Here is a 13,867-nt window from a genome sequence, read left to right on the forward strand (position 1 = left end):
GACCCAGCTATCCCACTCCTTGGCCTATACCCAAAGGACTTAAAATCAGCATACTACAGAGATACAGCCACATCAATGTTCCTTGCTGCTCAATTCACAATAGCCAGATCATGAAACCAACCTAGATGTCCTTCAATTGATGAATGGATAAAGAAATTGTGATATATATATACAATGGAATATTACTCAGCCAAAATGAATGATAAAATTATGGCATCTGCAGGCAAATGGATGAAATTGGAGAATATCATGCTAAGTGAGAAAAGCCAATCTCAAAAAACCAAAGGACAAATGATCTCACTGATAAGTGGATGATGACACATAATGGGGGGTGGGAGGGGTTAGTGTTAGTGTTAGGGTTAGGGTTAGGGTTAGGGAGGGGGGCAAGAATGGAGGAAGGAAGGACTGTATAGAGGGAAAAGGGGTAGGAGGGGTGGGGGGAAGGGAAAAAATAACACAATGAATCAAACAACATTGCCCTATGTAAATTTATGATTACACAAATGGTACACCTTTACTCCATGTACAAACAGAGAAGCAACATGTATCCCATTTATTTACAAAAAAAAAAGAGCAAAAACAATATTACTCAGCCATAAGGAATGATAACATTATGGCATTTTCAGGCAAATGGATGAAATTGGAGAATATCTTGCTAAGTGAGATAAGCCAATCTCAAAAAACCAAAGGATGAATGATTTCGCTGATAAGTGGATGATGACACATAATGGGGGGTGGGAGGGGTTAGTGTTAGGGTTAGGGTTAGGGTTAGGGTTAGGGAGCGGGGCAAGAATGGAGGAAGGAAGGACTGTATGGAGGGAAAAGAGGGGTGGCAGGGGCGGTGGGGAAGGGAAAAAATAACAGAATGAATTAAACAACATACCCTATGTAAATTTATGATTACACAAATGGTATGCCTTTACTCCAAGTACAAACAGAGAAACAACAGATATCCCATTTGTTTACAATAAAGAAAACACAAATCAATAAATGGGATGGACTCAAACTAAAAAGTTTCTTCTCAGCAAAAGAAACAATCAATAATGTAAAGAGAGAGTCAACAGATCGGGGAAAATCTTTACCACATGCACCTCAGATAAAGCATTAATATCTAGGCTATATAAAGAACTGAAATAATGTAACACCGAAAACAAACCAACCAACCAACCAATCAATTAATGGACTAAGTTACTGAACAGGCACTTCACAGAAGAAGATTTACAATTAATCAACAAATATATGAAAAAATGTTCAACATCTCTAGCATTTAAAGAAATGCAAATCAAAACTACCCTAAGATTTCATCTCACTTCAATCGGAATGATAATTATCAAGAAAGAATACAAGCAATAGTAAATGTTGGCAAGGATGTGGGGGCAAAGGTACACTCATATATTGCTGTTGGGACTGAAAATTTGTGCAGCCACTCTGGAAAGCAGTGTGGAGATTCCTCAGAAAACTTGAAATGGACCCAGTTTGTCCCAGTTATCCCACTCCTCAGTTTATACCCAAAGGACTTAAAAGCAACATACTACAGTGACAAAGCCACATCAATGTTTAAAGCAGCTCAATTCACAACAGCAAAACTATGGAACCAACTTAGATGCTCTTCAACAGATGACTGGATAAAGAAAATGTGATATATATATATATATATATATATATATATATATATATATGATGGAATATTACTCAACTCTAAAGAGAATGAAATTCTGGCATTTTCTGGTAAATGGGATGGAGTTAGAGAATGTTATGCTAAGTGAAATAAGCGAAACCCCAAAACCAAAGGCTGAATATTTTCTCTGGTATGCAGAAGCTAATTCACAGTGAGGGGGGTAGGGAAGAATAGAGTTACTTTTATTGGGTAGAGGGGAGTGTAGGGAGGGGAAGGGATATGGGGGGAAGGAATGATAGTAGAGTGAAACAGACATTATCTCATATACATGTATGACTGCATGACTGGTATGATCCTATAATATGTATAATCAGAAAAATGAGATATTACACTCTATGTATGATCTATCAAAATGTATAAATGCATTCTACTGTCATGTACAACTAATTAGAACAAATAAAATAAAATAATTTTAAAAATTTAAAAACAGCACGAGACTGTAGTGATCTCTTCAGCATACTGACATAATTTCCTCTGCATGTGTATACAGTAGTGGCATTGATGGATCATATGATAGTTCAATTTTTAATTTTTTAAGAAACCTCCCTGATATTTTCCATAATGGCTATTTACATTCCCACCCAACAGTGGGCAAGTTTTACCTGATCTCCACATCCTCAACAGTGCAAGTTTTACTTTTTCTCTACGTCTTCACTGGTATATATTATCTTTCATTTTTTTTGATCATAGTCATTGTTATTAGAATAAGGTGATATCTCACTATGGATTTGATTTGCATTTCCCTGATGCTTATTGTTCTTGAGCAATTTTTTTCATATAACTTTTGACCATTTGTATGTCTTCTTTTGAGAGATGTATATTTATGCCTATGGTCCCCTTTTCAATCACTTTTTGTTGTTGTTGTTGCTTGTTTTTTATTTTGTTTTGATTTTGGGATATTTTGTTCATTGTTTTTATTTGTTTTGTATAGGCTATTGAGTTTTTGGAGTTCCTTATATGTTCTAGATATTAACCCCTTGCAATACAAATAATTCATTTTGTATAATTGCATGATGTATTGTTTGCAAATATTTTCTCCCAATCTACAAATTTTCTCTTTCCTCAGATGACTCGTTTATTGTTGTGTGGAGCCTTTTTCAGTTTAATGTACTTCCATTTGTCCATTTTTGTTTTGTTTCCTGTGAATTTTGAATCTTGTCTAAAAATTCTTTCAATTTTCAGCATCCTATAATATTTCCTCTGTTTTCTTCTAATAGTTCCATAGTTTCAGGTCAGGCCTTTAATTTAAATCTTAGACCATTTGAGTATATTTTTGAAACTAGTTGAAGGTAAGGGCCTAGGATCTTTGGTGGAAGAATTTTTTTTTTATCACTAATTCATTCTGGTTATTAGTCTGCTCAGGTTTTCTATTTCTTCATGTTTCAGTTTTACCAAGATGTCCCAGAATTTATCTATTTACTCTAGGTTATCAAACTTGTTAGTATTTAGTTCTCATAACAATTTTGAATGCTCCTTTGTATTTCTGTGGTTTTGGTTGTGCTTTCTACATTTTATCTTTGATTTTATTTATCTGAGTTTTCTTTCTTTCTCTTTCCTAGTTATTCTAGCTATGGGTTTGCCAATTTTAGTTATCATTTCAAAAAATCAACTCAACATTTCACTGATCTTTCATGTTTTTATTTTAGTCACTTTTATTTATTTCTGCTCTGATGTTTATTATTTCTTTCCTTCTACTAACTTGGGGTTTGGCTCATTACCATTTTCCTACTTCTTTGAGAGTAACAATAGGTTGTTTATGTGAAATCTTTCTGGCTGTTTGCTGTGAACATTGATTGCTATAAACTTCCCCCGGTACAGGTTTTGCCATATCCCATAGTTTTAGTATATTGTGTTTCCATTTTCATTTGCTTCAAGAAAAATTTTTAAAAATTCCTTTTGATTTCCTCCTTGATTCATTGGCTGTTTGAATAGTTTGTTTAATTTCCATGTATGTGTAGAGTTTTGAAAGCTTTTTCTTATTATTGATTTTTAGTTTTATTGCTCTGTGTAATGGCTTTTACAAGTCATATTTCTTTTAACAGAACAATTCATTTGTATTGCCTGTGTCTTCCACTAGGCTGAGCTCCTGCCTTGAAAATTCATTTTGTACAATTGCATGATGTTTGTCACATAGTAAATGTTCAACTAATTAGTAAATAATTAATGTCAACAACAACTCTACAATTATATGATACATGGATATATTTTGCATCATTTGAACTCATGCACAGTGGCCCTAGAGGTCTGGACTAGAGGTCTGGATTCATCAACTATAATTCTTGTTTACATTAACTAGCTTTTCCAGCCTCCAGTGGGCAGAGTCTGACCACTCTTCCTCATCACATCTAACCTGCTGCCTCCAATTTCTGCTCATATCTCCAATTTTTTATTGGAACAGAAACAGAATTAAGTATTGCATCAAAAAATCAAATTGCAAATAAGGTCAGAAAAGTCAGATTTTCAGTAAGGAAGAAGAACATTTCTTCCTGTTCTTTTCAGCAGAGTTGGAGTTTCTGATGACTCATTCCATTAGGCTGAAACTCTTAGCTCATCATCTTGTTTGAATCTGTTTGGGTGGTTGTAAGACATCAGCATCTGTGAGCTAATGGTTTTATTTTTATCACAAATGCCAAATCAAAACTTTAAAGAGCACCACAAGAAAAAAAGAATTATTTGTTTTAGGTATTATGTGAAAATCAGTCTTCAGCCATGCTGGATGCCAGTGGAGAAACTAGAAAGACATGGATTGTGGGAAGCCCCTGAGGATTTTACCAAGTTGCAGGGAGATACTCTTGTACCTCCACTATAAAAGAGTGATCATAATCATCAGGTGTCTTGGAATTTCATAAGATATTTCATTTTCTCTGATGCCTTTTTAGCTTTTGCTGAAGTTGGAGGCTACGAGAGCTTTACAGAGAAGTACATGAAAGCCATCCCATCTGTAATCCAGGGAGACAACCTGACAATCAGCCCCCAGTGCTACACTCCCCAGGCAGACGCATTTCACCTTTTCCGAGATGCTATCACTGGGGATATTCCATGGCCAGGACTGATGTTTGGAATGAATATTTTAGCTGTGTGGTACTGGTGCACAGATCAGGTGAGCATGTGTGTATATATTGTTGTTTCCTATGTTGTAAAAAAGCATCTAGTTTCTAGTTTTACCTACACATATATCTTTTAAAGTATCAAACACTTCCATAAGGCTTTTCATAAAAATATATACCTGATGCTCTTCTCTATATTTGTTCCTTTCTCCTCAGAGGAAAAGAATTTCAGCTCCTTCAATTAAGTATTTTTTGTGTTTATTTCTATTTTGGATCATTATATCCAGTGTGTGATCTGTGATCTGTCATTATAGACATTGCCTTGGGGCTCACACCTTACTGAGATCCAATGAGTCAAAATTTTCTCAGTAACTTGATCATCATTATTATCATTATTATTATCATCATTGTTCAAATGATTCTTATATTGCTCCCTCTAGGTTTTCCAGTTTTAAGATTTTTCTGTCAGCTTCCCATGTTGAGAGATGAGGTTTTAACATTCTACCCTCAATTCTTTGTACCTTTATCTGTTGTTTTTCCATCCTCCCAGTAGATCTATTTCATAATTTTGGAGACATCAGCATGCAATGCCTCTGTTTTTTTCTGATTACATGATAGTGATTCATAACTCCAATCAGATGTGACATATTCTGATTTCTTACATTGTTTTAATTTTTCTTGGAAATTATTATTTACTAAATACCCAAATCTCTGTGAACTGCTGAAGTCTTTCTTAATACTTTCAAATGGAGGAGTGAAATCAGCAACATGTCAGAATAGGAAGCTCCTGACTATTTCCCCTCTTAGAAACACAGAGTAAACATCTACAAGCAGTTCACTTCTCTTGAAAACAAATTCAGAATTCTCCCAAACCCCCAAGAAAAACTACTACATACCAGATGACTAAGAAAATACATACATCAAAACAGGAAAAATCTTCCTACTAACCCAATTGTGAACAGAGTCTTAATCAACTCTGAGCATTTTCTCAAGGAGTGGGAAGGGCTTGTACCACATACACGGTGCTGAATTTTAAAGTCACTACTAGAAAGCTTAGCTTTAAAGTCATCCTGCCTGAAGAACAGCAGGCATAGTGTATTGCATCATGACCCTCAATCACAAAGAAAGAGCAATGTTTTGAACCATGTGAGCTATCCTAGCTGCTGTAGCTCCAGGGATCAACCCAGATTCCATATTTTCCCTGGAATGGGTTGACCATGTGTTTTCCAAACAACTCCCAGTGGTTCTTGCCTTTAACAAGCTAGTATCTGGGAATCTATCCTATGTAGCAGTAGAGAATAAACCACTTCTAGCCTAAACAGGAATAAAAACACTATCTGTGCTTTCTCCCCCAGTTTGCCTCAGTGGCAATTCCAGTCCTACAATCTCTCATGGGAAAGAGGTTGGAAGCTTCCATCAGCAAGAATGGGAAGGGTTATATCCTACCTTCTCCTTTGGCTTTGTTCTAAGACAAACTTCTGAAAATTCTCACTAAAGGGAAACTAGGGGACCATTTTGAGCCTGCACCTTCTTTCCAGGATTTCTTCAGTGATAACTTCAGACAGATGGTTCTCCCTTCAAGGAGATCCTGAAATATATTCCAGCTTAAACAAGAGTGAGCACTTTTTGCACCTTCCTCCCTGTAGCACTAAATCCAGATGTTCAGATTCTTCCTAAAAGTAGTTCTAGGCACATTGAGAATAGTACCTTCACAACATTTGCCCACAGAAACAGCTCCTAAATCACCAGACTCTGAGAGTTGGTGGAGATCTGCACTCCTGAGTCTCTTTGACTACGGTGAATAAAATAAGACTTTTAAACTCATAGGTTGGAGGCATAGTTTAGTGGTAGACCACTTGACTAGTATACATGGGACCTTGGGTTTAATCTTCATCATGAAAAAGATAAAAAACTTGCAAACATCAAGCAATTATCTCCTCAGGTTTGAAAGCTGATCAAGAGTACAAGCATCTGCCTCACACACTTTCCTTGGTATAGGGCAGAATGAGTGGGAGACAAACTCTGACCCTCAGCTTCTCTTTAAGGATAGAAGGAAATAGGTCAAATACCTAACATCCCAATCTCTTGAGCTGTGCCCCAAAAGACTGAGTTTAATCCTACCTCCTTCAAGACAATAGCAAGACTTGACACTCCATAATTTCTTGTGAGTCACTAAGAATAAAGACAACAGCGCTGGGCATGGTGGCTCACACCTATAATTCCAGTGCTTGGGAGGCAGAGGCAGGAGGATTGTGAGTTCAGTCAGCTTCAGCAAAAGCTAGGCACTAAGCAACTCAGTGAAACCCTGTCTCTCTCTAAAAAAAAAAAAATAATAAATAAATAAAGACAAGATAGGATAAGCACAGAGTTTAGAGGCACCTAAGACTTTGAGAGGTGGTTCCTTTATCTAATGTACAAAAACCAACATAGAGAGTCAAGGAAGATAAGGAAACTGCAAAATATATTCCAAATAAAAGACTAAGGAACTAAATCTAATACAATTTACTTGACAGAATTTGAAAGAACAGTTTTAAAGAAGCTCATTCAGGTAAGAAGAGCAATACCTAAACAGAGAACTTAACAGAGACAGAAATATATAAATTACTAAATCAAACAGATAGAACTGGAAGATACAACATTAAGTAAAATAATCCAGGCACTTAAAAACAAGTATTGTATGTTCTGTTTTATATATGGAAGCTTTAAAAATCAACCTAGATGTAGACTAGTGATTATTAGAAGTTGGGAAGGTTGAGACAGGGTGGATAAGTGATGTTGGATTTTATCAGCATACACTGTATGCATGTATTAAAATATCACACTGAACTCCACTAATATGGAAAGTTAATGCATGTTAATTTAAAAAAATTAATTACCAAACAGAAATCACTGAGTCAAAGAATAACATAAAAATTGAACTGAAAAAATTCAAGAAAGGGGTTCACCCTCTATTTCACCCAACTATAATGTACTAATATACACATTTTAAAAAAGTAGACACCCTGCACACACTAAGGGGAATTTCCCCTCCATGAGTTTGCCATAGTTGTGTCCAATAAAATAATGTAATGACAATAAAATTATAGAAGTCAATAACAAAAAAAGGATAGGAATTCAACGGCAGATTAGAGTAAGAAGAAGGCAGGATGAGTGGACTTGAAGATAGCTATTTGACAATTATAAAATGAAAAACAAAAGAAAAAAGACTTTTTAAAAAAGTTGAAGGCAACCTATAGGACCTATGTGATATAAAACAGTAGAATAAAATATTCTTTATCATTTTACCAGAAAAAGAGAGAGAGAGAGAGAGAGAGAGAGAGAGAGAGAGAGAGAGAGAGAGAGAGAGAGAGGGAAAAGAAGAAGAAGAAGAAGAATAAAGAAGAAGAAGGAGGAGGAGGAGGAGGAGGAGGAAGAGGAGGAGGAAGGGGTGTGCGGAGAAGGGGAGAAGAGAGAAAGGGATAGAAACAAATGTGAAGAAATAATGGCAGAAAATATCCCAAGTCTGAGGAAAAATTCAAAGGCCAGGAGAAATGGATAAATTCCTAAACACATGCAACTGTGAAGCAATAGAAAATCTAAACAGAACAATAATGAATAAGGAGATGAAGCAGTAATAAAAAAGTCTTTCATCAAATAAAGTTCAAGGCCTGATGTTTTTACTGCCAAACTCTAACAAATGTTCAAAGAACATTCTCAAAGTATTCCAAAAAATTGAGGTGGAGATTCTTTGAAACTCATTCCATGAATTATCCTGATATCAAAATTATATGAGAAATAACAAAAAGTAAACTAATGAACACTGATGTAAAAACCCTTAACAAATTAGCTAACTGAATTCCACAGTATATTAATGAGTTTATTCACTATTATCAAGTAGAATTCATCCCATGGATTCAAGGATGGTTCAACATATGCACATTGATAAACATGAAATTTCACATTAACAGAATCAAGGACAAAAGCCCCATAAATATTTTAATAGATTCAGAGAAAATTATTTGATAAATTTAGCACATTTTTGTGTTAAAAGCTCTCAACAAAATAGGTGTAGAAGAAAGGTATCTCATCATAATAAAGGTCATAAGTGAAAGGTCACAAACCCACAGTTAACATCTTATAGAACAAGATAAAGGCGAAAGCTTGCCTTTAAAATCTTGAAAAAGACAAGTATGTCCACTTTTACCACTTCTATCCGACTCAGTTCCAGAAGTGCTATCCAGAGCAATTAGGTAAGAGAAAGAGGTAAAGGATATCCAGATTAGAAAATTAGAAAGGAGTAAGTAAAATTGTCTACATCCCAGATATTCTGATGTATATGTATAATATCACATTAAAGACCCCACCCAAAACTATTAGGACTGTATAAGTAATTGAGTAAACTTGCAGGATACAAAAATCAACATACAAAAATCAGTTGTACTTCTATAAGTAACCAATACATTTCTTGAAAAAGAATTCAAGAAAAAAAATCCCTTTTATACTAGACACAAAAATTAAAATACCCAGGAATAAATTACCCCTGGAAGAGAAAAATTTCTTGAAACTATAAAATAATGATTAAATAAATATAGGACATGAATAAATAAAAAATATCCCATGTTCATGAACTGGAAGAATTACACAGTTAAAGTGTATGTACTGTCCAAGTAATAAACTGATTTTATCAAAATATCTACCAAATAATGCATAATTTCTTCATGAATTTGTGGAACCTTCTTTATTATATTCTTTCATCTCCAACTCCTTGACTTGTTTCTTGTAAGCAGCCTCACATTTGTGTTTAGATCTGATACCTGACCCTGCTTGTCTGTTCATAGGCCTTCTCCCCTCACTTGTGACTTTTCAACTGTTCGCGTCTGTCTAAAAATGTTATTGTCTTCCCCATCATTAAATGGTACCAATGCTAACACTAATAAATGGATTCTGTAAAGACAATTAAACCTTAAAGGGTACTCCTATTTTTTTGATGGTCCTTGAAAAAATATCCAGAAGTTTTGGCATTATAAGTAGAAACACTCCTTTGCTAGGAAATTCTTAGAATTAAAAGACCGCACAAATTAAGTAGAAATTATGAAATCACATGCCTTATTTTCCCCAGGGCTATCTTATTTGATTCATAACTGTATGAGATTCTCAGAATATTCTCACAAAATCTGGAAATTAATGTTTCAGTACTCTATGGTTGTTTGACTATGGTGTTTACATGGTAAACATCTTTATTTCCCAAGAATGCCATTACCTGATGAAAGTAGGGAGCTTCTGATAATGCCTACAATATTAAAGACACAATTTACACAACTTGTGGTGGCATCAACATGACTTCTTTGTACCTAGAGAAGGAGATTATGATTGTTGATCTGCAATCTTGGAGTTTTAAACACATTTTAATTGTAGTTTATGTGTATTGATTTCTATGCAACAAAGTTATTACATGCCTTATGGTAAATATTCGGAATATCCTGCAAGAGAAAACCCTGTTTTGTGGATGAGACACCTGAGACTCACAGGGGTCAAATATGTGCCAAATGAGTAGTAATTCAAATCTTACTTACTTACTCCAAGGTCCATTATTTTCCATTATCTGTGACATCATGTCTTATTGCAACATTACCCTGAAAAAAGACACTAACCTTCTTGGAACTCATTACCTGGTTGTTTCACTAATGTTTGTTTTCCTGGTAGGTTATGGTACAACGCTGCCTGTGTGGCAAGAACATGTCTCACGTGAAGGCTGCCTGCATCATGTGTGGCTACTTGAAGGTTCTGCCAATATTCTTCATGGTGATGCCAGGAATGATCAGTCGCATCCTCTATACAGGCAAGCCATGAGTCCATATGTCCTGTTTTAATACTTGAATCCTAAGAAATATTTTAAAGTTTTAATATAAACCCTTGATAAACCCAAAACAAAACAAAACAAAACAAAAACCAATTCTGAATGGAATTCAGAATTCAAGATTTGTGAAGGGGATCAAAGGCAGGAAAATTTGGCCTATTTGACACTGTTTCCTTATCTTTTTCAATAGTGCCTGTCTCTTTGTAGACATTTGAGACAGTGAGTACTATTTTCATGAGTGTATTGAATTTAAGGAAATCTAGAGGATATGGCAGAAGAGCACTGAGGGTTGAGGTAGAATTGGGCAAAGATGACTTGAGTGATCTGTAGTCATGGAGTTTAATCACATCTCTGACTGAAAAGGTTTTTGAGATGCATTCATACTTCTTGGTCTCTGAGATAAATGTAGATTTGAATCATTTAAAAATCATCATTTTTTTCTTTACTGTGAAAAGTAAAGAAAATATAGCCAATCTTTTTCTGGTAGTGGAGGGTTCATTTTTAATTAGGGCAATCCAATAGATAACACTCTGTATTTTCTCAAATAAGCATTAGTTTATTTCACTGAAATCTCAAGATGACCTTCAAATGATCAGCATTATTTATTTTTTTAATATATTTTTTCTGTTGTGAATGAACTACTTTTATTTGTTTTTTTGTGGTGATGAGAATTGAACCCAGTGCCTCACACAGGCTTGGCAAGCACTCTAACACTGGACCACAACCCCAGCCCTCAGCATCACTTCTTAAAGCAGCATTCTTGCTGTTTATAACAATAAAAAATGTATTAATACTCACCTAGCAGATTATAGCCCAATAATTATTGTTCACCTCATTTATGGAAAATTCCACACAGGGTGCCAAAGACTATCACAAAATGTGGAAAATGTTGAGGTTATTTATGTTACTATAGAAAAAATGCTGCAAAATATTATCTCAAAAATGACCCCCCCCCCGCTAAAAGATTTCTCTGTGGAAAAATATAGAAAGGAACAAAATGAAAAGAAGATGCTGTGCTAGTGCGTTATGATTCTGTATGAATCTGTATCAATTTTTCATGTTTGTTGTCACAATGTTGTTTTAGCAAAATTACATCATCTGCTGCAGAAGTGGGGCTTCATGCCTCATGGGACAGTCACCCAATTATCCATCACAGTGACATCTTCTTAGATGTAGGAAAATGACACTGGGGAAAATGTGACAGGACCCAGGGCCCAGCTTCCTGGGTGTTGTACTTCTGAATGTCACTCTCCTGGGAGAACTGGTTCTCTTGCCATTTTCTGGAAGGTGGGATCAGCTCTTTCTCTTTGCATTAATGATCTAGCCATTCCACCTTCCAAAGTAAAGCCCTACCATGTGGTCAGTGCAAGAGAAGTTTTGAGATGATGCATTTCAGATATTGTGTTTTGGGCAAAGAAGGACAGGATCCACTGTATAAAGTTCAAGCTGAATCTCCAGTTTTGAGGAAAATATATTTCCTCCCACTCATGATCTTATCCACTATTTCTTCATCCAATGGTTGTGGGCTGTGCCTGCTCACTGCATTAACCTCCACACATCTCTTCAGATATAGTTGCCTGTGTTGTACCTTCTGAGTGTGTGAAGCATTGTGGCGTTGAAGTCGGCTGCACTAACTATGCCTACCCATTGCTGGTGCTGGAACTGATGCCTGCTGGTAAGTGACTGTCCCTGCTTGCCCAGACCCAGATGCCTGTTCTACAGGTGGGTCATGAGGAAGGGTTGTAGAATAATCCTTAGTATTCTTACTTCCATTAACTCAATTCTATTCAGCTATTTTGTGAGCCCCTTCTGCATGCTGCCAACCATGTGATGAGCCTGGAGATTACAGAGTGAACCTGAAACAGGTTCTGTTAGAACCCTTACTCTTTCAGGATTAAGACTCTCCTCTTCTCTGTCCTAGCAGATTTAGGGCTATTACTAATGGGTAGAAGGAACAGAAGTGAGAGGTGCAATCTTTCCATAATATTTCCAAACCTTCAACTTTGCCCACCAAAGACTTTTCAGCAGTGCTACCTGCTAGTCCTCTACTTCTCTGGTTCTCAAACTCTTCAGAAAATTAAGAAGTTCTTTTTCAAAGAAAGCTGGTACTGGGTTCTTTACTCTTTTCCAAAATTAGTTTCCAGCTTATAAATATGTTTATAACTAGTACTAAAATTATGTACTGGATTATTATTAAAGTGTAAGAAACTACATATAATGCCGTAACTACAGTAATCAATGTTCCAGGTGATATTTTTATCTATGTACAACTCTCTGGTTTAGCAAGACCCTTGTAGACCATGGCATCCAATTGCTAAATGATGTTTGTACTTTCTCTTGTCCTCAGGACTGAAAGGTCTGATGCTGTCTGTCATGCTGGCCTCTCTCATGAGCTCATTGACATCCATCTTCAATAGTGCCAGCACCCTCTTCTCAATGGACATCTATACCAATATTCGAAAGCAGGCATCAGAGAGAGAGCTCCTGATTGTTGGACGGTGAGGGAATCTGGTTTCTATCTAGAATTCTTCTGGGGAAGGGCAGATGAAGATGTGAACTACAACTCTTAGCCTTTGGCTTCAATGAGAGTAATCAAAGAGTTCTAGAGTGAAGAAAGTGGAGGATATTTAATTCAGCTTTGCTCTTTCTAGACATGAAAATTGAGGCCATATTTCAAAATCAAATGACTGTTTTTTCAGACTTTCAAGCATATTTGTCTTTTATTTCTTCATCTCTTAACCACCACCCCAAACCACATCTTAAAAAGCTCTATCAGTATACTTACCAACCATGATAGTTTTATGTGCTCTCTCTAGAAGCTTCCATGTGTGTCTCATAGAATTAATAGGGTAAGTTATCCATTCAATAGCTGCATGTTAGGCCCATGTTAGAAGGGACAGACTCAGCAAAGTGACTAAATACAAAAGGCTGTTTGGATGTTTTTGTCAAACCAGGGACCCTGAGCAGTTTGAGGGTCTTGAAGACCGCGAGGTGGAAGGAGATAAGGAGAAATACTGGATAGCATAGTGTCCTTTTCACTTTTCACAATTTCTAAGTGGATTCTATATTGTCATATCACTTTATAAAATGTTTTTACAATTCAAATCAATAAATGGAAATCACCAGCACCCAAAAACTCCTGTTGGGCCTCATCTTTCCAAAGATAATCATTGTAATTTCCAATACTGTAATTTAGTCTTTTCTAGTCTTGCACTATTATCACTAGAATAGCGCAATAGATATTCTGGCTGTTTGTGAGACTCAGTTGTGCTGTTATTTGGAGCTGCAGTTTATTCAGCTCTTGCT

At 35.9% G+C, this 13,867-nt stretch overlaps 1 protein-coding gene across 2 annotated transcripts in view; it reads left to right on the top strand.

The window, feature by feature from the left end:
* Nucleotides 1-13,867, top strand: part of LOC124990962 (solute carrier family 5 member 4) — an 87,658-nt gene that overhangs the window by 59,229 nt on the left and 14,562 nt on the right. For both annotated transcript variants that reach the window (XM_047561551.1, XM_047561552.1), the window contains exons 8-11: nt 4,558-4,778; nt 10,408-10,543; nt 12,129-12,236; nt 12,909-13,059. In XM_047561551.1, coding sequence (XP_047417507.1) covers nt 4,558-4,778; nt 10,408-10,543; nt 12,129-12,236; nt 12,909-13,059 — 616 coding nt within the window. The remainder of the gene's footprint in view (nt 1-4,557; nt 4,779-10,407; nt 10,544-12,128; nt 12,237-12,908; nt 13,060-13,867) is intronic.

The sequence above is a fragment of the Sciurus carolinensis genome, chromosome 8 (genome assembly GCF_902686445.1).
Source record: "Sciurus carolinensis chromosome 8, mSciCar1.2, whole genome shotgun sequence".
In the NCBI taxonomy this organism is placed as follows: Eukaryota; Metazoa; Chordata; class Mammalia; order Rodentia; family Sciuridae; genus Sciurus; species Sciurus carolinensis.